Raw genomic sequence first — 26,832 nt, 5'->3', positions numbered from 1 at the left:
ATGAGTAAATACTTATGAAACACTTTGAACTGAATGAAAATAAAAATACAACATATCAAAATTAGTAAAACTTAGCTAAACCAGTACTGAGAAGAAATTTTATAATATTAAATACTCATATTAGAGAAGAGAAAGGGGTAAAATAAATTATCTAAGCTCCCACTTTAAGAAACTACAAAAAAGAAGAGCAAATTAAACAAACCAAGCAGAAAAGGGCACTAATAAAGGTAAGAGCAGAAATAAATGAAATTGTAAGCAAAGGAACAATAAAGAAAATCAAAGAAACAAAAGCTGATTATTTGAAAAGATGAATAAAATTTGAAAACCTCTAGCTGGAATGACAAATACAAAAGAGAAGGCACAAATTACCATTATCAGTATTCCACAGATATCAAAAGGATAACAAGGAATACTACAAACAGTACTATGCACATAAATTCAATAAGTTAGATTAAACAGATTAACTCTTTAAAAACACAGACTACCAAAACTTGCTTAATAGGAAAAATAGTCTGAGTATTCCTATGACTGTTAAGGAAATTTAATCCAGAATTTTTAATTATCCCCAAAATGTAACTTTTGCACCCAAATGGTTTCACTGAATAATCCTAACCAAGCATTTTAAAAAGAATTGACACCAATTCTACATAATTTCTTCCAAGAAAGAGAAGAAATCCTTCCCAATTCATTTTATGAGACAAGTGTTACTCTGACACTAAATACAAAGCCATTGTCAAAAACAGACTGTAGGTCAATCCCTCCTGAATATAGATGCAAAATTGCAAACAAAATATTAGCTAACCAAATCCCACAATGTATAAAAAGAATTACACACCGTAACCAAGTATGATTTATTCCAGGTGTGTGAGGCTGGTTTAACATTGAAAAATCAATCAATGTATTTCACCATATCAACAAGCTAAAAATTAAAAAAATAATAATACTATCCTATAAACATAGGCTGAAAATTCATTTGACAAAATGCAACACTCATTCATAATACAAACTTTCAGCCAATTAAGAGCAGAGCTAAATTACCTCAACTAGATAAAGAGTATCTACAAAGAAATCTACAGATAATATCATACATAATGTTGAAAAACTGAACATTTTCCTGCTAAAATCAGAAAGAAGTGAAGGAAGTCCACATTCATCACTGTTTTTCAATGTAGTACTAAAAGTCCCAGCCATGACAATAAGGCAAGAAAAAGAAATTAAATTCCCATAAATTAAAAAGGCAGAAATAAATTGTTTTTATTTACAGATGGCATGGCCTGAATGCATATGTAGGAAACCCCAAGGATTAAAACCAACAAAAAAACTTGTAGAGCTAATAAGTGAGGTTAGGTAAGATGGCAGGATGCAAGACCAACATATAAAAATCAACAGTATTTCTATATACTAAGAAAGCTGTAGTGTGAAAACTGAATTTGAGAATACAAAAACATTTATAGTTATTCAAACCATTTATAATTATACAAACAATGAAATACTTAGGTATGAATTTAACAAATCTTGTACAGAACTTGTATGCCAAAAGCTAACTTTGCTGATGAAAGACAGAAAACCTAAATAAATGGAAAGACATACTGTACTCATGTATTGAAAGACTCAAAATAGTAAAGATGTCATTTTCCCCAAATTAATCTGTAGTTTTAATGTAATTCCTATCAAAACCGCATCAAGTATTTTTAAAGACATATACTATCTTTTATAAAATATATGGAAAAGTCACAGTCTCTAGAATAGCCATGAAAATCTTGGAAAAAAAGAATAAAATAGAAGGAGTAATTCTATCAGATATTAAAACTTACTATAGGGCTTCAATAATCAAGACTGTGGTACTGGTAGAAGGATAGCTACATAGGTAAAACTGAAGAAGTAGTCCTGAATAAGTACAGATTACTGATTTTTGATAAATCACCACAGCAATTCAATGAAGGAAGAATAGCCTTTTCCACAAATGGTGCTGGAGCAGAAAAACAAAAAGAACCTTGAGTTGAGATAATGATCATAAACGTAAAAGGTAAAACCATAAAGTACAGAGAAGAAAACACAGGAGAAAATCTTCAGAACCTAAGGCTAGGTAAAGAGATTTTAGACTTGACAGGAAAAGCACCATAACAGAAAAAAATTACAAACTGGACTTCATCAAAATTAAAAACTTTTGCTCTGCATATGACCCTTTTAACAGGTTATAAAAATAAGCTACAGAGTGGGGAAAATATTTGCAAACTACATATTTGACAAAGGACTTGTATGTAGAATATGTAAAGAATTCTCATAATTCAACAAAATAAAAACAAACCAATTGGAAAATGGGGAAAATACATGAAGAGAGACATTTCATCAAATGTGATATACAAACAAGAGGTTCAATATCACTAGCCCTTAGAGAAATGAAAATTAAAACTGCAATGAGATATCACTACATGCACCTATGTGAAGAGCTATTTTTTTTTCTTTTTTTTAAAAAAAGGACCACACGAAATGCTAGTAAAGATGTGGAGAACATGGACCACTCATGTATTGCTTGTGGGGATATATACACTACCAAACGCTGAAACTAACATACCATTGTAAAGCAATTATACTCCAATAAAGATGTTAAAAAAAAAAATGATCCAGCCACTCTGGGAGAGAGTTTGGCAGATTGTTATAAAACTACACATACACTTATCACATGACCCATCACTTGAGCATTTGTCCCAGAAAAATTAAAAGTTATATCTATATAAAAACATGTACATAAGTGTTTCTAGAAGTTTTATTAATAATAGACAAAAACTGGACACAATGAGATGTCGTACAATGGATAAATGGTTACACAAACTCTGGTACATGCATACCATAGAATACTACTCAGTAATAAAAAAGGAAAAACTATTGACACATGCAACAATCTGAACGAATATCAAGGGAATTTTGCTAAGTGAAAAAATGTCAATCTTAAAAAGTCATATACTGCATGATTCCAATTTTAGAACATTCTTAGGATGATGAAATTATAAAGATGAAAAACGGTGGTTTTCAGGGGTCAGGGATCATGGAGTGCAGAGGAGACAATAAAGGAATAGCAGGAGAGACATCCCTGTGGTGATAGAGCAGTCCTATATCTTGATTGTGCTGGTGGTTATACAAATCTAAACATGTGATAAAATTCCATAGAAGAATACATGCAGATATACACACCAATGAATTCATGTAAAACTGGTGAAATTTGAGTAACACCTGTGGACATAGCAGTGTAAAACTTCTGATTTTCATATCGGGGTAAGATTATATAAGATTTTGCCATTGAGGGAAACTGGTTGAAGGGTTTACACAAGATCTTTATGTATTCTTTTTGGAACTTAATTTGAGTCCACAACTGTTTCTAAATAAAAAGTTTTAAAAATGAAGGCAATTCGAAGAAAATTTCCAGTAAGATATGTTTCTTCTTTCTCTCATTTCTATTTGGAATCACAGAATGGCATAAAATGCACAAAATTTTATCTTTCACTTTCCTTTATGTATTTTAATGTCATCATAAGTTTATTTGTAATGATGTTAATATTTTAGTTGGTGCAATACTTTAGTATCTCTTATTCATAAAATATAATATGCATCAGATATATTTTCCATTTTATCCAGGGTTATAATCATTTCCAAACACCTTCCATAAATGATTTAGTGTAGTATCTGGGATTGTCTCAGGAATAGCTTAAGAGGGAGAAGCATCTGATTGAATAGAAAGTATTTACATTATTATAGTGTCAATATATAGCCCAAGCCCTCCTCTAAACTGAATTAGCCTATTTGTATAAAAGTAAATACAATAGTACCTTTATTTTAGATGAGATATACTTTAGAGTCTTATGATCAAAGGATGTTAAAACTATTAGCTTTTCATCTGTAAACTGTGGACTGATTTAAAATGTAATGTTTCAGTGGACTCAAGTCATGTAATGTTTCAGTAGCTAGATGATACATTTATTGTTCCAATGTTTATACAGCATTCCAAATTTGACCATCATACTTCTTGTACATATAAAGTTTTCAATAGATACATTCAATACAAAATGCAAAATATCAAAAAGCTCCTATTCCTGACAGCAGTTTGGGAGACCAGTGGCTGCCAAGGGAAGAGGGTCTTGTTTTGGACCTTTGCTTCCACATGGGTGAAGTAAGGTATATAGTCCCAAAGTCTCTACTCTAAAGAATCCCAGAACTGGTTGCTAAAAATTATGTAACACAATGTCATAACATGTGATTGATTTGGTCAATTTGTTTGACTAAGTCTGTGGAAAAATAAAATCAAAGGCTTTATTTGATTGACGATTCAGTTTAGTCAAAATACTTGAGTCAAAACTAAAATAGCAATTCTGGTAAGTCATGTTGGACGTAGTCTAAATGGAACTCACTGCATGAAAGCCCAGATCATATAGACTTTGAAATGTCTGCATATGAAAATGTAAGGCAAAATACAAATTATCATTTGAGATATGTATCACACTAGTTGTCACCCAATTTTACAAGGTAAAGTAAGAGGCGGGCTACATGAAGCATACTTTAATCATTTTCTGAAAATGTCCACATAACAGCAAAGCTGGCATTTTATAATTTCCAGAGCTATAAATCATTTTTAAAATCACGATATTACTCAAAACAGATGTGAAAACATATGTTTGCTACAGTTGTATAAACTGCCTACTTGTCAAACTTAATAAATGTTGAGACTTCTACTTTAACTGCATTCCCTTTTAAGAACTAAAATCTATTTGAGGAAAATATATTTTATTTTAAGTACAAATGTAACTGGTAGAACTTAACATAGAAAATCTCATTTAAAAGAAAGTTTTCCATTATAACCAGAGAAGTACAGTTTAATATGCCACTCCAGTCTATTAATGTCCTCACCAGGATGTGTGACCAACATATTTGAAATGAATATAACTCTGCCATTCCACAGTAAGAGATTCAGAAATGCCAGTGCATACCACTGTGTATTTTATGAAAATCGGCTACTGTACATCTGTACTAGCACTCCAGCTGATTTTTAATAAGACACAGCAGTGTGTACTTGAACACTACAGCAAACAGGCCAGTCCTAAATGCCATTTTGACTTATGGGGTTTGCAGTTCTGACAGAATCATATGTATCATGTACAGCTTGAGATTTTCCTAGAAAATATGCTTTACTTCCAAGCTGTCCTTCAAATAGTGATGACTTGCTAGGAAAGAAGTTTCAGGAACAAATTGTTTTTGAGTTATGAATGAAATTTCATCTTTAACTATAATTCCATTACCTGTGTAAGAGTTTGGGTAGTTTAATATACTGAACATGACTTCCATTCTGACCACTTTTCTGAAATAAAGCATTGATATCTTGGTGCCCCAGAGGGTACAGTCTTTCAGTGTTTGGATAAAAAAAACAAAATATGTGGCAAGGAAACCAACAATGGACCAATGAAATTAAAATTATACATTATTCCAAATTCTAACTAAAATGCTCATCTAGGTCATTAGAAAGCAAGTTCAGTCTAGAGAAGAAATAAAAAAAATGTCTCCATTAACTCTTCAGCTCATGGAATGTTTTTTTCTGTATATTATGAGCATCTTTATTAAAGATGGAAAAATGCACCCTATAGTGAAGTACAATCAGACCATCTGATGATCTGATAAATTACATGTTAGCTTATGTTCTTTAGCTTAGAGTTACTAACTCATGGTGATAGTAATAACGCATAGCCTATAACATATACTGATATATTTTCCTTTACTCTTACCTTTACAGCCTTTTAAACAAAGTTGTACTCAGTTTTCATATCAAGGAAGCAAGTCTTTGAAATTCTGACTTTCCCTACCTTCTTTAAACAGATATCCTAAGAAAAAATTGGATACTGTGCAGAAATGACACGTTTGTCAGTTGATTACAAGCCAGATTGATGTCATATCTATCAATATTATAGGTAAATACCTGATTGGAGCTGCTTGCTAAACTTTCCTCTGAAATGTCCAAATTAGCATATACTTTTAAAATCACTTTTGAGTGTTGAAGGGAACATCTCTCCTCTATGACAGTAACTCAGGTTTTTCAAACATAACCATCAAATAGTGATTCATTTAAATATAGTCAACAAAGTGCATACATAATAAAAAGAGAATCAGATGTCTCGGATCAGGCATAATAAAAGGGCTTAGGGTAAAGTTTCCAACCATAGGCACAGAGAAACTTTGGACTAATATGTTATTTATAACATCAAATAAACAAGCTTCAGGTAAATATTATTTTTTTACTACTAAAAGAATTTATCCAAAGCCAGTATGGATCTGTTCTGACTTAGGGAAATGTGGATGCAATATACAGCAATGGAATGTTAATTGAGTTAGTATCTGATCTTTATATGTACATCAAATAAGCAAAAGTCATTTTACCTTTATTTTCCCTTTGGAATTTTTTGATGGTTGGTCCATTATCCTGATCAACGATAAGTTCCTCTCTATTGTTGGGCATCATAACTATAAATAAGAGATATAACTGAGTAATTTTATTGCAAAACACCCAAAAGAAAAGCAGAAAACCATTACATAAATACCTATTTTACTCCAATAACAACATGAATTTTATACACTTCTACTTCTGAACAAGTGAAAAGATTTTTGTTGTTCTGATCATACAATTTAAAAATCAATAAGCTGCTTAATCATATGAATTTTAAAGTATAATTAATACATAGTACATATATAATTTCCAACATATTTTCTTTAAATCATTTAAAATATTTCCTCTTTTGAAATTCATGTACAAATTAGTTATTTACCTCCATAATTAATAATATATTTCCCAAAATGCTTCAGAGAGAATTTTGCACTTAATCTCATGAGTTTAAAATAATTATGAATTTAGTTTACTTTGTAGAGTTTTTGCAAATATATAGCAAAATTAATAGATAAAATATAATTTTCTGGTAATTGTAGGTGCTTCTTCACAAGACATTTATATTGAAAGAGGAAAAACATGTCAATTTCAGTTTATCATTTAATTCTCTTTAGTTATATTTTATTAAAATGTTATATAGCACTATCAATAAAGTATGGTCACTTTAAACCAAAAATCATCAAACCTTTTAATTCACTTATAGACAATCGCACTATCACGCTTGGACAATTGTGGAATGTGCATAGAGAGTATAATTACTGCCGGTGGAATAAGAAATGTTTTATGTTGTCAAGATTTTTTATAATATTATATTGCTTTGGATATAGTTTATTTCTAAGTATGACATCTCTTACGATATGTCTATTACAGAGTACACATATTTCCCTGTGTGCTCTGCTTTTAGCCAGCACTCAATAAATAATTCTCTCTCTCTTTTTCCTCTCTACCGCCCTCCCTCATCAGTACAAAGATTTTCCTAATAGAAGAATGTATGTTTCTTGATTCCTTTATGGTCATCTGGCTACCCCCACAGGTCTTGCTCAGACTCTCTTGAATCTGTTGCACACAATATTGTAACTAGTAGTTTAGTCTGCATCCACAGAACAGAGTAAAGCTAGAAAACCTCTGTCACCTCTTCCAGGAATTAAATTTACTCCCTTATGGCCAATAGCTACAAGTTCTAATTCAGTGGTTAATTCTGGCTGCACATTAGAATGTCCTGAGAAGATATTGAAAAGCAAAACAGAACACTCCTTCTAGGCTCTATTCCAGACGAGGTAAATGAGACCCTGAGCGTGTGGCCTGGGCATCCAGATTTGTAAATACTCCATAGGCGATTATAATGGGGAGCCAGATTTGAGACCCACTGGGATCACTATGAAGCTAAATAGTTACAAAGAATATATAATATTGACAAGCTAAGTGAGACTTGGATGAATTTCCACAAGAGAGAAATCATCTTTGTCCTTCCCCACCACAAATCCAGAACCTAACACCTTCCCTAATCCCTCAAATTCCTTTCCTCCCCCATAAAAACATTATTTTAGAGAGTCTTGAAGCAATCACTCTTATGAAGTGTAAAAATTTAGAGTTTACATTAAAAATGTCCCAATAGTAAGACTAAAAGAAGAGAAGATATTATTTTCCCTAAAGGAAATGGGTACTTAGGAAATTGGATTGTGTAGGTACAGAAGATTAATGAAGATTTTACCTAGCTCACTTTGTTCATACTTATTATATACCAAATGAGAATTTGTTATAGCTGAATGCACTGGGTAATGTCTGTATACCTGAGTAGGATCAAACAGCAGGAGATGATAAGTAATCAAGGTAAAGCCGCACAGAGAAAAATAGTGCTTATCCTTCACATTTCCTTAGCGCTTTAAATTTCTGAAGTGTTTTTTTCCACATATTATTTCATTTGACCTCATAAAACTCCAGTGCAATAGGCAGAGCAGTAATTATATCCATATGTTAGGTAAAGATACTCATTGTGGTTAAGTGACATACCCAAGATCTCATAGCTAGTTAGTGCCAGACTGTGTCTAGATTCAAGTCTCCAATATGCCAGATCACTGACAATAACATTATAATATTTCTGGAATAGTGTCTGTGGTGTAAGACTTCTGAAACAATAAAAAAGAAACGTAGGAAAAATCATGTTAAAATTTGTGATCTGAATTGTTGAGATTATTGCAAATCATATATTGATTCACTTTTTAATCACTCTTACATGATCAACTGTCCAAAGGATATCTTATCTTCCATTATTCAAAGGGTGCTGTGAATATAGCAAGTGATTTGTATCACACTAGCTGCCAAATACCAGCATATTGAGTTAACATATACTTTACAAAAATCCCATCAAATTGTTCCCATGAGATCCAGTGATACAGTAAATGAAGCCCCTTCCAGAGAACAAACTTCTAACACCTTTTTTGTTGTTCATATTGCTTCTGTAATAAAGAATCACCACTTTTCAAAAAGCATCAATTCCCCCAGGTTTTTCTCCCCTCTCTATTGCCTAATGAAGAATTTCCTGAAAGATTATCTTTCAGTTCCTTGCTTCAGGTGAGATACTCACCCATTCTCTCTGAATGGTGATCCATCTGAGAGGGAGAGCTGGACACGCTGCTGCTGGGGTGGGAGGAGGTCTGGCTCCCAGGGCGATGACTCTCTTCCAGAGAAGGAGCAGGAGAAGGACTCTCTGGGATCCGTTCCTTACACAAAAGGAAACACAAAAGGAAATGTGATCTTGCACAAAGTTTTTCACGTTGGTGGAGTCCATAACATTTGAAATGTTGACCTTTCATCCTGAAAGTGCATACATCCATAATACTTGGTCTTAAACACATATCTTCAGACAAAACCATATTTTTTTGTTCTTGGGAAATTAATGGGATATTGTGAGGGTTAAATAAGAGAAAAAGATGAAAAGTCTCAGTGCTATACCAGATACATGGTAGAGCTCAAGAAAGGTTAGTTTCCATTTCCTTTCCTAGGAAATACGTCAAGGATTACGAAGTAAAGTGACTATTGTTAGTGAAAATTTGTTATTGTAAGCTTCTACATTGATATAATGTTCAGGCCATAACCTGGAGGGTGAGCTTCCTGTCTGAGTAAAAAGATCCCCCAAAGGTAAACACCTGGAACCCTGGAATAAAACTTACAAATAGTGGTGCCTGGTACATGTTGTGTCTTTCTGCACTGACAAAACTTATGGCAATAATATACTTGTGATCTATCAGACCTTAGGAATTCATGTTGAATTTTGCAAACAAAATAGTTTATAGTCACAGGACACAACGATGGGTTTTTGAAACTAACACTAAGACCTATCAATATCAGATCATTAGTATTGTTTAGATTTTTATAGTTTTAAACTATGAATTTGAATAAAAATAACATTTCTTTTATATATCTCAACAGTAATGGTTATGGTTCTCAGGACTTTTGTGATAATTAATATTGCTAAAAACTCTGAAGTTATTCACTGTGCTTATGCATCACAAACTGATGAATAAATCTGAAAATCATTTAGTTAATTTGATCAATTAAAAAAACACATTGTAGATTTTTTGATGATGGCCATTCTGACTGGTGTGAGATGATATCTCATTGTAGTTTTGATTTGCATTTCTCTAATGATTAATGATGTTGAGCACTCTTTCATGTGTTTGTTGGCAGTCTGTATATCTTCTTTGGAGAAATGTCTATTTAGGTCTTCTACCCATTTTTGGATTGGGTTGTTTGGTTTTTTGTTATTGAGCTGCATGAGCTGCTTATAAATTTTGGAGACTAATCCTTTGTGAGTTGCTTCATTTGCAAATGTTTTCTCCCATTCTGAGGGTTGTCTTTTAGTCTTGTTTATGGTTTCCTTTGCTGTGCAAAAATCTAGAAACAATAAATGCTGGAGAGGGTGTGGAGAAAAGGGAACACTCTTGCACTGCTGGTGGGAATGTGAATTGGTACAGCCACTATGGAGAACAGTATGGAGGTTCCTTAAAACACTACAAATAGAACTACCATATGACCCATCAATCCCACTACTGGGCGTATACCCTGAGAAAACCATAATTCAAAAAGAATCATGTACCAAAATGTTCATTGCAGCTCTATTTACAATAACTTGGAGATGGAAACAACCTAAGTGTCCATCATCAGATGAATGGATAAAGAAGATGTGGCACATATATACAATGGAATATTACTCAGCCATAAAAAGAAACGAAATTGAGCTATTTATAATGAGGTGGATGGACCTAGAGTCTGTCATACAGAGTGTGAAGTAATTCAGAAAGAGAAAAACAAATACCGTATGCTAACACATATATATGGAATCTAAGAAAAAAATGTCATGAAGAACCTAGGGGTAAGACAGGGATAAACAACAGACCTACTAGAGAATAGACTTGAGGATATGGGGAGGGGGAAGGGTAAACTGTGACAAAGTGAGAGAGTGACATGGACATATATACACTACCAAACGTAAAATAGATAGGTAGTTGGAAGCAGCCGCATAGCACAGGGAGATGGGCTTGGTGCTTTGTGACCACCTGGGGGGTGGGATGGGGAGGGTGGGAGGGAGGGAGACGCAAGAGGGAAGAGATGTGGGGGCATATGTATATGTATAGCTGATTCACTTTGTTGTAAAGCAGAAACTATCACACCATTGTGGAGCAATTATACTCCAATAAAGATGTAAAAAAAAAAACACATTGTAGTGTTTATCCATATATGCAATAAATGTGACTCAGTGATATGTATGCTGGGACAGAGAATGTTTATTCTATAAAATATTTAATTAATCCATAATAAATTTCTTAAATTAAATGTTCTGTCTAATTATGTGTAATTACAACCGCAGTATTCTAATCATAACATTAAAAATTAGTTTGTCAAATATGTGCTTATACATTTTCACAATGATTTTGCACAAGAGGCCCAAAACAGATAAACTCCTTAAAGGAAAACTGCTTAATGCAAAATTAATATTATGAGAGTTAAAGGTTATTATTTCATTAGTGGAAATTAGCATTTTGCAATGTCTATCATTGTGGCAGAGAGAATAGTGCCTCTCTGCCCTGCCAAAGATGTTTAGTCCATATCCTAAGAGCTAGAGCCTGTGAATATGTTATCTTACATGGCAAAATGGACTTTTCAGATGTGACTGAGAACCTTGAGATAGAGCTATTACACTGGATTATCTTGGGGCAGAAAGGAAAGTCAGAGGAAGATATGATTATGGAAGAATGGTCAGAGAGATAAGCTGGAAAAGGCAAGGAAATCGATTCTTTATTGGGAGCTTACAGAAAGAAATGCACTCTTTCCAGCAGCTTGATTTTAGCTCAATGATAGCCATGTCAGACATCTGACCTACAGAACTATAATATAATAAATTTGCATTGTTTTAAGCTACTTAATTTGTCATAATTTGTTACAGAAACAATAAAGAACTAATACAGTCATCAATGTAGTATGTTCATTTTTAATGTTGTTTTATATATTATTATTTAGCATTTAGCTAACATTTGATAATTTTAATGAAATGAACAGCAGACTTTGTGTATATTAGCTACAATATGATATAGTTATTAAATACCAATAATTGTAAATATATACTACACCTTAAAGTCTCTATGACTTTTGTCATGTTTCAAAAACAATGTTTTAAGACAGAGAAATATATATTTCATTTATATTTAGTATACAGTTAAGTATACAGTTGCAATACTATGTACACAGGGCAAGATCAAAAGACAATATAAGCAAAGCAGAAGAAGAGAATCATTTTTTTCCAAATAATTATATTTGTATTTTGGAGGGAAGGTATGGAGATGGGCAGCAAATTATATATAGACTTTATACCACAATGTTTTACTTTTTGAAAAGACTAGTAGTTCATCAGCTGTGAAATTCAACCTGAAGTGTAGTGATTAAAAATATAATCCCTAAATAGCACGTGTACATACACACACACACCCTAACGAAAGGAATTTCATATATGAGGTCAAAATTATTTTTTGCTTTTCACTGTTGTGTAGTTTCAATGATTCTATGCTAAACTATGCCCATTCAGTCTTTGAATTCTAACATTGGATATTTGCTGAAAAATATGTAATTTAATAGCTATGTTTATCTCTAATGGACCTATAAGTGAATGGATAGAGACAAAGTACAGCAGTTACTGAGCAAAAATAGAACTGAACAAACAAAATCACTGTGTAGTGGCAAACAGGAATAATACACAGCAATATATGCTGCCATAATAAAAATGGAAAATTTGGGAGTGATTCATAAAGTTGATGGTTTGGAAAAGCAAGAGAATTCAAGTGACAGTGATACTTGATCTTGCTCACCCTGCTTATAAAATGAAAGCTCATACTGAATTTTTTAAAAATTGGAAGAACATCTACACAAATAGAAAGTACTATAAATAATGAGAAAAAATACAATGCTATAAAGAGGAATCCTCCAAAATGTTTAAAATTTTCATATGAACAAATAATATGAACTCAAATAATTACTCTTAAACACTTTCTTTGACATTTTGAACATTACATTAGGTGGAAAAATAAATTAACTTTGAAAACATGACTTAGAGCTACAGTAGCATTTTGCATAAAGTCATATTTCTGCTTTAATATTTTGTAGCCTGCACTTTCCAAATTCGATCAAGGTTCAATTCATTGTTATTGTTTCCTAAGAGGTCAGACTTTTTTCACAGACTTTTTTCACCATGTAAACAACATTAGATGAATCCAGTGCCTCATACTGATTAAGAATTAGGTGGGTTTAAAAAAGTAATCTGTGGCTTCCCTGGTGGCACAGTGGTTGAGAGTCCACCTGCCGATGCAGGGGACCACCTGCCGATGCAGGGGACACGGGTTCGTGCCCCCGTACGGGAAGATCCCACATGCCGCGGAGCGGCTGGGCCCGTGAGCATGGCTGCTGAGCCTGTGCGTCCGGAGCCTGTGCTCCGCAACGGGAGAGGCCACAACAGTGAGAGGCCTGTGTACCTCAAAAAAGAAGAAAAATCTGTAGGAAACTGGGAATGTTTAATTTTGCCTAAAATAATGAATAGTTCTATAAACAATTTCTACTTTGCAAGTAAGCAGATCCATTTTTCAGCCCTGTAATCAGTATGCATCTATTTAGCTACTTAACTGCAATGTGTTTTGGTTCATTAGGTGGCTACTGTTGTGTCTCAGTCTCGTTAAATTTTCACAGCAAGTTAATCCGTTTTATTACAAATGAGAACACAAGTGATAATGTCTTCACCATTTGCCAAATACAGGGTTAACAGTATTTGCAACAAATCAATAAGGGCATTTAAAAAGGAAAATTGCAAATCTATAACTCCATTTTACTCATTGATGACATAATTTTATTTGGCATTTATGAGTTTTACAACACTGTTACTCTTCATGTATTTCATTTGTGCCCCATCAAAAACAGCTGTAGCTCTTCTGAAACACTGCAGAAGTTTTCTCCATATTCAGTCAAAGTAGCAAAGGAGGGAGGTTTCCAAAACTGATACATACTTACCCAATCAATCCCCACTTTCCCCTGAAATTAGTAAAATTATCTGCAATAATAACTCAAATTCTAGCATATACATACATAGTTCAAGGCTTGTGCCTAAGAAGAAAGAGTCATTATAGAAAACATTTTTAATTAGTACCTATTATTCCCTCTTCTATCACACTGTTTCCCTTTTTTGGGGGTACATATGTTCAAAGGAGATGTTCATCATATTAAATCATTTGAAAGTACATTTGAACCTTAATAAAAAACAGCGTCAAAGCTGAGAATAATCAGTTTTATACAAGGTTTAACACAGTCAGTTTGGTAAAGGCTTTAGTTTGTTGGCACTAAGGTATCAATTCTGCCCATTTTCATGGAGATCCTTTATTTCATCTCAATGTATTTCTTTACATCTTTGGAAGTATAATATACATAGAACTTGTGAAGTACTAATACATGCATATTAAACGTGTTTATATGTATGTGTTCATGTGCGTAGTTGCCTTTTAAAAACACCTATCTCAATGTTAAATTGTACCTCTGATGTTTTATGATACTGATTCTTCTCAAGCATTCAGTGGGGTTATGTAACATACATTTTGTATTTTTATTTAATTGGAATTCAACTCTCACTGCAATTACTCTTCCAAATGTTAATCTATTAATGAGTTTCTAAAGGATTTAATGGCATTTCGCTGCTTAGGAGTGGCTTTTGGAAGTTTATCTGAATGCTAGATATTTTATTCATGCATTTGTCTTGATATTTCATATTTAATTGATGTGTTCCTTCTGTACTGTCACCAGAGTTATGCAGAAACAGAACAGATTTTAATTTGACAGACTTAAATAATAAAATCAGGAACAAGAAAATAAGAAGTTTGTTCATTGTTGTTGCTAACTTGGGTTACCATTAGTCCTGAGGAAGAATTTGATGCTCAGATTTATTATCTTTGAATACTATTGGATGCATGATACTTTATGAATTTTTATGAATCAGTTTAAGAATTAGTATGTGTTCCACAATCAACAATATACAAATGTATTTAAGTTAACACAGATGGATATGGCAGGGTTTTCATGAATTTAGAAAAAAACAGACAGATGAGGGGGGTACAACTGGAACATGTAACCATGAGAGAGTCCAAAATCATAAGCATGCCCTAACTGTGACCTATGTAATATTTGGACAAAGGACCCTTCCACCTCTTCAATTTGAAACTTGTTCTGGAAGAGGCTGACAGCTGAAGAGAATCAGCCATAATATCTGTTCATAGCATGTAAATGACCACGAGTGGGAGAATGGATAGTTCAGTGGGAATATGTATGGCTTGCAAATTATGTTGTAGGCTTGGGCCTCTGCCACCCATCCAAACACACACACACACACACACACACACACACACACTCACCTTAATTCTCACTCAATGCATCTTCATCTCACGTTCTAAAAACAGTAATAGCTTTGTCTTTCCACAGAGCACTTAGAATAAGACTCAACTAGTGATTTTTTCAGTGAATTTGAATTATCACAAAAAAACCCTCTCTGTGTTGACTAATTTTAATACCAGATGTTCACGTGCTAATGCCATTGCCTTGTGACAATTTCCAATCAATTCATTAATTGCCAGCTGCTCAGCTAAACAAAAAACACAGCTAATCAGATGATACTGGTAAACAGCTAAATAACAGCCTCCTACTTAAATTTCTTAAATTTGTTATCAGAGAAAACTATGGCACACTGATATGACAAAGTTTCCCACAAATACAGAAAAACTGTATTATAAAATATTTAAATGTAGGAAAATATATTTTCATATCAGTCAGGTATTTTACCTATTCTGCTCTCAGGATTTTGTCACATTGAGTAATATAACTGAAGGATGAAAACTTTGAAAGCCTAATGATCTTAATGCAATTTTCAATTCATGTTATAGTTATATTAGTTATTAGCTACAAATGATAATATCTGAGCCAACAGTAAAGGGATCTGAGCCAGACCTAAAGACTATGTGCCTGGCATAACAATATTCCCAAACTAGTTTCTGGCCAAAAAACAGAAGCAAACAACAACCACAAAACCAAAACCAAAAAAAGATTTGTTTGCAACTTATAATGTCTTTTCCAGCTTGGGAATTAACGTCTGTATCACTAATGATCATTTATGTTGAAAACACTCCTCAAAGTTTAATATCCGATGAATCATTAGTTTTCATTCATTCATGCAACAAACATTTATTGAGTGACTAATATACCCATTGAGGATGAAAGAAAGGCCTATGGGTGTCTTCATATGGTGTGTAGATTCTCATAGTTCAGACTAAAGACTAAATAATCCACATATAAACATTTAAAGATAAGTTAAAATAAAATACAAATTAGATCAATTTTGATATCAGAATGGGCACCTCTCTCCAGTTCCCACCAGATTCCTAACTTTTCTTTTGTGGCACTGAGATCTAAACAGCCATTGCACATGAACAGATGCTCTCTAGAGGGCGGGTCCAATACCTGTATATGCATCTAATGGTGGGGAACCCTTGGTCCTGGTACTGATAAGAAGTTGCACAGACAAATGTATATAGGGAAAGCTACTTCTTTCTCAGGGTAGCTCTTTGCCATGATTTTGGTTTCTACTTATTACTATTTCTATGTGAGTATAGAAAACATAATAAAAGAAAACAAGTATAAAACATAATAAAAGAAAATAATATTAGGTAATATATATACTGAGTATTTACTAGATGTCAGACAGTGCTCTAAGTGTGTTAACAAGTTTGTCTCATTGAAGTCTTTTGTTAACACTGTGAAGTAGGTACAATTATTATCCCCATTTCATTGGGAAATAAGGCAAACTGAGATACAGGCAGGTTAATTCATTTTCCTAAAGTCATATAAAAAGAAATTTTGAAACCAGGATTCAAATACAGGCAGACAATCTGACTTCAGAGCTTGTGCTCTTACGCATCATGCCATACTGCCTCCAGTGAAATCTTCTCAATGCATCTTACTTAGCTGACAAACTATGATGGTTCTAGCCAGAAACAGTATATAATTCTATAAATTATTTGGGGGATGGGGTATCTGCCTGTTTCATTTTGTGTTTTTGATAAAGCAATGTAACATGATCCTTTACACACATTAGACCTTTGCTAAATCAGTGAATTCTGTGTTCTTGCTCTCTGTTTCCTAATAGAAAAAGATGACAGTAATAATGGAGTAAGACAATATTCAGCAATAGCTATCATTTCTGGCAAATTCAAGGCTAATTGCAATCCACTTGCTGATTTTTTCAATCTGTATTATCCTTTTTTGCCAAAGATTACTAGGGATTCTGAACTTTCCAACCATCCTCTCTAATGCTCTAGAACAGTGCTGTCCAATAAAATTTTCTTCAGTGACGCAAATGTTCCTTACCTGTGCTATCTAATATAGTAGTCAAGAACCATGTGACTATTGAGAAGTTGAAATGTGGCTAGTTGAAACCGAGGAACTGAAGTTTTCATTTTATTTAATTAATTTAAATTGAAATAGCCACATGTGGCTAGTGGCTCCTATATTGAATAGTGTTGCTATAGTAGGTATGTGCTATGCATCTGCCTAAGATACTTTGTTAACTGTTTACCACCATGGAGGTGGGGAAATTTATTAAACCATAAGCAAATATATATTTTCTGTAGATTCTAAGTTTCTAAAAGTCACATCACTTCTCAGAGCTCTAAAAAGCTATGGTTTTCTCTCCTACCTGTGAAAAGGAAATGAAAAAGACAAAGCCAGGTCTAGCCTACCTTGCGTTAACTTTCACTATCTAAGGATATTTGCAGGAGTCAACACCTCTAATCACCTAACTTTTTTCACACTAGGGTAGAAATATTTACACAGTGGTAGAAGAAAAAGGCACAAATGAAATTATGCTCTTTCCAATTTGACTTTATTCTATGTTAAGCTGGTATAATATCAATTGTCAAAGAAACTAATTATTCATTCATTTTATAGAGACTTCTCAAACTTTGACTCACATGTTATGCCTTTCTGAAGAAATAAAAGATAATAGGTAAACTTCTTTGAAAAGATTTTGTTTGATTTGCTTAATGGATATGGGAGAATATTGGCATAGAATGTTTGATTTGATAAACATTTCATATTTCATGTAATGCTTTCAAAGGAGAGTGTTGTCTTGCTCAAACTAGAGATAATTGTTAAATATACAGTAATTCTGTGAGCCAAGTGTTAAGCTGTTGTTAACTTGAAATCAGCCATTGTGGGAATATTTACACCATAGAAATTGGCAAATGTTATAAATCAGAGGTTTTCTTTTTTATTTTGTTTTGTTTATGAAGAGCTGCTTTACAGACACACCACTGGATGCTGGACCAAATATAAACTCTAAAACACTGAACTTTTAAGTCTATTATAGGCATTTAAAGGTTTTTTATTTCATTCTAATGTTCAACATTATCACACTAGACAAATAACAAGATTATGAATAAGTACACTAAGTGTTGCATTCATTTGAGTTTATGAGCATTCAAATGAACTCAAGTACACTGTCACATTATTAAAACACATATTATGCAAATATGCAATCACAGTTGTATGCATTCTACATTGGTCCTTTTAAAGAACCTGAAAAATTAAGGACAAACATGACACACTGACAATCATCCACAAATAAACTTTTAAGCACAGAGAAAGTAAGAAAACTTAAATCATTATACGTAGTTTCCATTTTTCTTATGACAGGAATCCTGGTCTCATGGAGTATAAAACAAAATCAGCAAAAGCATGTTTTCAAAATAGTACATATTAGTTCATTTTATCTGTGTAAATTTTTAATAAAGAATTCTGTTTATTATTTGTCTCTTCCCATTAGGTTATAAACCTTAAAAACCACCTGATGCATAATAGGGACTCAATCAATGGAGAATAAAAATTATGGATGGCTTTAAACCAGATATCAGTGGCTTCTTCTGATTCAAATAGCTAACAATATACTTGCTAACAAATACCAAATTGGCTAACCTGAATTATGATTAGGAGTTAACATGACTTATAGATTAGCCTAACCAGTTTTCTGATGCAAATTCAGTCAGAAGAAATTGAAACATAGAAATGAAGTGTAAAGAATGTGAGAGATCTAGTTTGCAGAAAGAAAAAGTGAAGCACAGGAATATTAAAATATGTCCTCCCAGGCACTTTAATCAGAAATGCTAAGTGCTTTCAACACCCATTTATGATAAAAACTCTCCAGAAAGTGAGCAAAGAAAGAACAAACTTCAATATAATAAAGGCTATATGTGACAAACCTTCAGCTAACATCATACTCAACAGTGAAAAGCTGAAAGCATTTCTTCTAAGATCAGCAACAAGACAAGGATGTCTGCTCTTGCCACTTTTATTCAACATAGTTCTGGAAGTCCTAGCCATGGCAAACAGAGAAGAAAACGAAATAAAAGGAATCCAAATTGGAAAAGAAGAAGCAAAACTGTCACTGTTTGCAGATGACATGATACTATACATTTGATACTATACATAGAAAATCTTATAAATGCTACCAGAAAACTACTAGACCTCATCAATGGATTCAGTAAACTGGAAGGATACAAAATGAATACACAGAAATCTGTTCCATTTCTATACACTAACAACAAAAGATCAGAAAGAGAAATTAAAGAAACAGCCCCATATACCATCACATCAAAAAGAATAAAATACATAGGAATAAACCTACCTAAGGAGAAGAAAGACCTGTATTGGAAAACTATAAGATGCTGATGAAAGAAATCGAAGACAACATAAACAGATGGAAAAATATACCATGTTCTTGGATTGGAAGAATGAATATTGGGAAAATGACTATACTACCCAAGGCAATCTACAGATTCAATGCAATCCCTATCAAATTACCAATGGCATTTTTCACAGAACTGGAACAAAAAATCTTGAAATTCATATAGAGACATAAAAGACTCCGAATAACCAAAGCAATCTTGAGAAAGAAAAACGGAGGTGGACGAATCAGGCTCCCTGACCTCAGACTATACTACAAAGCTATAGTCATCAAAAGAGTATGGTACTGGCACAAAAACAGAAATATAGATCAATGGAACAGCATAGAAAGCCCAGAAATGAACCCATGCACTTATCGTCAATTAATCTATGACAAAGGAGGCAAGACTATACAATGGAGGAAAAACAGTCTCTTCAATAAATAGTGCTGGGAGAACTGGACAGCTACATGTAAAAAAATGAAATTAGAACACTCTTTAACACCACACACAAAAATAAACTCAAAATGGATTAAAGACTTAAATGTGAGACTGTAAAACTCTTAGAGGGAAACATAGGCAGAACACTCTCTGACATAAATCACAGCAATATCTTTTTCAATCCATCCCCCACAGTAATGAAAATAAAAACAAAAAATAAACAAACCTAATTAAACTCAATAGCTTTTGCACAGCAAAGGAAAACATAAACAAAACAAAAAGACAACCACAGAATGAGAGAAAATATTTGCAAATGATGCAACCAACAAAGGATTAGTTTCCAAAATTTACAAAGAGCTCATGTGGCTCAATACTATAAAAACAAACAACCCAATCAACAAATGGGCAGAAGACCTAAATAGACATTTCTCCAAAGAAGACATACAGATGGCCAAGAGGCACATAAAAAGATGTTTAACATCACCAATTATTAGAGAAATGCAAATCAAAACTACAATAAGATATCAACTGACACCAGTCAGAATGGCCATCAGCAAAAATTTACAAACAATAAATGTTGGACAGGGTGTAGAGAAAAGGGAATTCTCTTCCACTGTTGATGGGAATGAAAATTGGTACAGCCACTATGGAGAACAGTGTGGAATTTCCTTAAAAAACTAAAAATAGAACTACCATATGATCCAGCAATCCCACTCTTATGTATATATCTGGAGAAAACCTTGGTTCGAAAGTATACATGCATCACAATGTTCATTGCAGCACTGTTTACAATAGCCGAGACATGGAAGCAACCTAAATGTTCATCAACAGATGAATGGATAAAGAAGATGAGGTACATATATACAATGGAATATTACTCAGCCATAAAATGAATGAAATAATGCCATTTGCAGCAACATGGATGGACTTGGAGATTATCATACTAAGTGAAGTATGTCAGACAGAGGAAGACAAATATCATATGATATCACTTATATGCGGAATCTAAAAAATATGATACAACTGAACTTATACACAAAACAGAAACAGACTCACAGTCTTAGAGAAAGAACTTATGGTTGTCACAGGGAAGCATGGGGTGGGGGTGAGGGATAGACTGGGAGTTTGGGACACACATGTACATACTGCTATATTTAAAATAGTTAACCAGCTACCTACTATATAGCACAGGGAACTTTGCTCAATATTCTCTAATAACCAAATGGGAACATATTTTGAAAAAGAATAAAATAAAACCCTTTAAAAATAAAAATGTCAAAATATGTGAAATATAAAAAAAGAAATGCTAAGTGTTGGAAATTAAATATGGTTTATGGAGCAAGTCATTCACTAACTTGATATTCTCTATTTCTCATATATTCAAAGCACATTCCGAAGGAAATTGTGATTACAGTCTCATGAGCATCAGTGACAACACACAGGCATCAGCTTAACACAAACTACGCTAAAGGAGACTAGCAGGTGTTTAGAAGGATTCTGAAAACAATATCACAGCACTTTTTAAATTCCAGAGATTTAAAAAAATGATATGAAAACAGGATGTGATATGAAAACATTTAAACACATCAATAAGTTTGGTAGATCTTTTTGTGAATATTTGTAAATTTTAATACAACTAAACACATATTTTGGACTTTTTTGTAATGTGTTATAATCTCTTACTGTGTATATCAAGTTTCTGATATATATATATATTTTTTTTTCTGCAGCTGTGTGTTAAATCACTTGCTTTCCTAGATGACTCTATAATCACATTAGATTGTCTATGCTATGGACTGAAAGCTTGTCTCCCCAAAATTCATGGGTTGAAACTCTAATCCTAAATGTATGTGGTGGTATTTAGAGATGGGGCTTCTGGGAGGTAATAGGTCATAAGGGGGGAAACTTCATGTTGGGATTAGTGCCCTTATAAGAAGAGGCATGGTAGAGCTAGCTTCCTCTCTCTCTCTTCACCTTGTGAGGACACAGCAAGAAGATGACTGTCTGCAAACCAGAAAGAGAGCTCTCACCAGGAACATAATCATAGGCACTTTGGTCTTGGATTTCCCAGCCTCTAGAACTGTGAGAAATTTCTCTTGTTTAAGCCATCTAGTTTATGGTATTTTGTTATAGCTGACCGCCTAAGCTCAGACAATGTAATACACAGCAAAGAGGGTTTTGTGAAGCAAGCTGTTGTGGCTTTCCTTAATTCATAGTGGATTTGTCAGAAAAAATCAAATTCCATAATTATGTCATTTATTTCTAAATGTTAAATGTTAAGTTTTCTGATCATTCAAATTTTGGAAGGACAGTTTACCTCTAAATGGTAAATATAATATAAAAGATCTGATGACTTCAATGCAAATATTTTGTGAGTAATTACAATGAGTAATACAAATTTAAATACCTGTTTTTTTATGACAAACTACCAGGATAAAAATAATCTGTAAATGTAATAGAGAAAATGTGTTTTTTTAATAGTTCCTGTATGTGACAAGTAGTAGTACATGATAAACTCTCAATTCATAGGTTTGCCCACTGCATGTGATATTTTAATAGATTGAACTTTGAAAACGTGCTTCACCAAGAAGCACATTGAAAACAAATTTCTGTTGAAATATAGATCAACAGAGGTGTGAAATTTCTGTCCATAGAATTGGGTACCACATAGTATCATATTGATAACAGTTCTTAAAAGAAGGGGTGAGGTTTTAACATATGAACACCTAATTTGTCAATTAATTCAATTATTTTTGTTATGCTAGTTCCTGTGAATTATTATTTTAAAACTAATAATGTTACTATCATACAATAGCATCTTTTCAAAAATAAACAAGAAAAACTTGGCAATTATATTAAAAACTTCTCACTACATATTCACTGAAATCAACTCTGTAAAAAATTTTATTTCCTTCTCATCCTCTGATGGAAATCTATTTCAATAGATTTGCAGAGAAATTTATCAAAAGGAATGCAAAATAAATATTTTGTTTTCAACTGACTTTAGTCAAAATAACTATATGAAAGTAGAGGTAATTTTCTTCAGCGTAAAATGGTTTCTGCATAATTGCAGGACTTAAATAACCATGTGATCCATGTCAACTTTTACAAAACAGCATCCAATTGTGTTTGTGAAGGTTCTGACTTCCTCTTAAAATAGGTTGCATATGAAATAGACAAATCAGCAATAAACAAAAATATAGCTATATTGCTTTTATACATTAACAATATTTGGATTATTAAAGGAAAAGATAATTATCCTTTCCATTTCAATCGTTATCTCCACCAATAGCCAAATACTAGTCATGAACTCCGTCCCCAAGTGCCTCTTTGATCCAAATTCATCACAAAGCTATCAAAAGTCCCAAACATTCAATCAAAATGTAGCTGATTCATTCTGAGTAATGGTCATTAAGAAAGTAAACAAAGGTACTTCTGAAGAGCCATAATCATGCCTCTATTGAGAGTATTTTTTCATCATTTCAAAGTAAGCGTGACAATTCCATTACTGTAAATCATGGTTTTTTTCATAATAGAGTTTCCCTGTTTTGTGTGGGGTCACATTTATATAGTAGCCATCCAGTTTCAAAATCATAGGAAACTTATTCCATCTTTTTTTTTTTTTTTTTTTTGCGGTACGCGGGCCTCTCACTGTTGTTGCCTCTCCCGTTGCGGAGCACAGGCTCCAGACGCGCAGGCTTAGCGGCCATGGCTCAAGGGCCCAGCCACTCCACGTCATGTGGGATCTTCCTGGACTGGGGCACGAACCCGTGTCCCCTGCATCAGCGGGTGGACTCTCAACCACTGCGCCACCAGGGAAGCCCCTACTCCATCATTTAAATAATGTTCATGGGTGATTTTTTGTCTCAAAGACAACTCAGATTCCTGGTTTACGTTCTGATCAAGTATTCAAACAGAGCTCTGATTAGCTGGGGTAGACTAGTTCACTGAGGACCACAATCTTTACAGGAAGTACAATGCCTCTTGGCCATGGAAATACATATGGAGCTTAATAAAAATTTATCAGTTTTCCTTTCCTACAAAGTTATGTTTTAAATTTTCTCTCTTTTTTTTTACATCTTTATTGGAGTATAATTGCTTTACAATAGTGTGCTAGTTTCCGCTTTACAACAAAGTGAATCAGTTATACATATACATATGTTCCCATATCTCTTCCCTCTTGTGTCTCCCTCCCTCCCACCCTCCTTATCCCACCCCTTTAGGTGGTCACAAAGCACCTTGTTGATCTTGCTGTGCTATGCAGCTGCTTCCCACCAGCTATCTATTCTATGTTTGGTAGTGTATATATGTCCATGTGAATCTCTCACTTTGTCACAGCTTACCCTTCCCCCTCCCCATATCCTCAAGTCCATTCTCTAGTAGGTCTGTGTCTTTATTCCTGTCTTACCCCTAGATTCTTCATGACATTTTTTTTCTTAGGTTCCATATATATGTGTTAGCATATGGTATTTGTCTTTCTCTTTCTGACTTACTTCACTCTGTATGACAGACTTTAGGTCCATCCACCTCACTACAAATAACTCAATTTCATTTCTTTTTATGGCTGAGTAATATTCCATTGTATATATGTGCCACATCTTCTTTATCCATTCTTCATTGTTTTAGAAGTCCCACAAACTGGAAGCTAATTTAAAATGGAACAAAAATGTCTAGAATCTCACATTTCTTCTGCCTTCACTTCTTTTACTCCCATGTACATCTATTACAATCATATCAATATTTCAAGGCCCAGCTCAAATCCATCAACTGTAATGCCATTTGTGATTCCTGCTCCCTCTTTCTTCAATCTAGGTTTGATCTCTCCCTCCTCTAAATTCTGGTAATACTTGGTTATTCTCTATGCTATCCATCACAGTCTTATGTAAGTTAAATGGTACTTGTTGTTTGTCTTAAATTTAGTTTGTGAGTCCTGGAAGTCAGGAATTATGTCCTATTCATATCCTATATTTCTCTCTCTGTGATGTGTAAATATCAAGAGAATAATATTTGTTGAATAAATGGAGGAACAAAGGAACAAATCAAGGGTTGCCCGGATTAGCTACTCTTTTGATCCTATATACCCTTATATTATCTCCTCAACAAAAGGAAAAATATATTAAAGAGCTTAGTTCATGTGTTACTTGGAGGGCAGAGAGACCATGTGCCAAACTAATAGGAGACATAAGGAGGATTATAAAATATTATTTGTGTTTCATTACCCATTTATCCTGAAATTTTGAAAAAAATTATTCTAGAATATGATGATAATGATATAAATTATCATAAGTATTTATTTAATGTTTCACAGTTTTAAACTATATTTTACTCATATTATCTCCAGACAGCCAATGAAATAAGTGGTATAGATTATTACTATCACCTATATTTTACAGTTGTGGAAACAAGTTCAGGAGGGTTAACTGTCATATCCAAGGTCATTCAGCTATTAATTGGCAGAATAAGAATTGAAATTCAGGTCTTTCTGACTACAAGCCTTGTATGGTATATACTACTCCACAACCGCATCACAAACACCAAAAAGATGCAGTGGTTACTTTGTCTCACACCAGCAATGGGAATAGATTTTGCACATTCTTCTACTCTGTCCTTAGCTGGGCACACCTGCCACACACTGTTCTTATGAATGCAAGACAGGAAGCTAGAAGTAAAGGTCATATCTGTGGTCATTTAATGAAAACAAACAACAACAATAACAAAAATAAAAAAACAAAAAACACCTTAGCAGGCTTAGTCAGAAATCAAACTCATCAATACTTTATGCTAGGCAACTGAGTCAATGAGCTGTGTGTTTTTACTGAAGATCTAGTGGTATTGCTATTATTTTATCAACATTTACATGTAATTAACACCTTTGTCCTCTTCTAAATCATGATTCTTACCTTTATAACTGAGGCCCCAGCTCTGGAGAGTGGACTGTGAATCTGGGCTGCAGCAGCCATGTTGGCAATAGTATTGAGATGGTTCATCTGATTCATTGCCATGGCAACTGATGCAGGAGGTAAGCTGACTGGAAGTAGGGGATGAGGCATCATCATAAATGGCAGATCCAGTCCTAAAAGAGACAGCACATGTTAAATTATTACATTAGTTACATTGTTTGGACAAAGGGAAATCACATCAAAATTGATCCTATAAAATAGTAAAAAAAAAATCTATATTTCACTCTTGTTGAATTTTTTTAAATGAATTTTTAATATATCCTAGTATCTCTTTGAGAAATTACTAGTACTTATGGCACTTAACATTGTTTTATAATTTAAAAATATTCCTATATCCACAGACTTTTATTTAACAATATTCCTTGTTCATGCTCTCACTCCCAAAATACTTTCAAGGTTCAAACTTTTTTACTTATAAAAACAAACAAAAATCTTTCAGCTGAACATCACTTTGTTTAACAAAAAGAAGTAACTTTCTTTTTAAACATTATAATGTACTGATGTGTAGATAGTTTCTAGCTTAACTCTTTCTTTAGGAGACATAATAGTGGCGCTGGTATGATAAGATATAGATTCTCTAGGCTTCAGAATTATTGAAGAAAATAAGATTTGGAATATGTCCTACTCTTTTAGTTATAAATCTCTAAAATGAATGTGTATAGCTCTAATTTGGAACCTTTGTCTGTAAGGAATAACTCCCCTACCAAAATATCAGCCT

General features: G+C 33.4%; 1 protein-coding gene across 1 annotated transcript in view; it reads right to left on the bottom strand.

Moving 5' to 3' along the window:
- DACH2 (dachshund family transcription factor 2) overlaps window positions 1-26,832 on the bottom strand; it is a gene marked incomplete at both ends in the record, with an annotated part of 629,522 nt that overhangs the window by 127,804 nt on the left and 474,886 nt on the right. The window contains 3 exons of the mRNA XM_082864247.1: window positions 6,418-6,501; window positions 9,006-9,141; window positions 26,055-26,227. Coding sequence (XP_082720373.1) covers window positions 6,418-6,501; window positions 9,006-9,141; window positions 26,055-26,227 — 393 coding nt within the window. The remainder of the gene's footprint in view (window positions 1-6,417; window positions 6,502-9,005; window positions 9,142-26,054; window positions 26,228-26,832) is intronic.

Source organism: Leucopleurus acutus (genome assembly GCF_964270905.1).
Source record: "Leucopleurus acutus genome assembly, chromosome: X".
Taxonomy (NCBI): Eukaryota; Metazoa; Chordata; class Mammalia; order Artiodactyla; family Delphinidae; genus Leucopleurus; species Leucopleurus acutus.
Note: the sequence above shows the minus strand (reverse complement) of the source record. Positions and strands in the feature narration are given on the sequence as shown.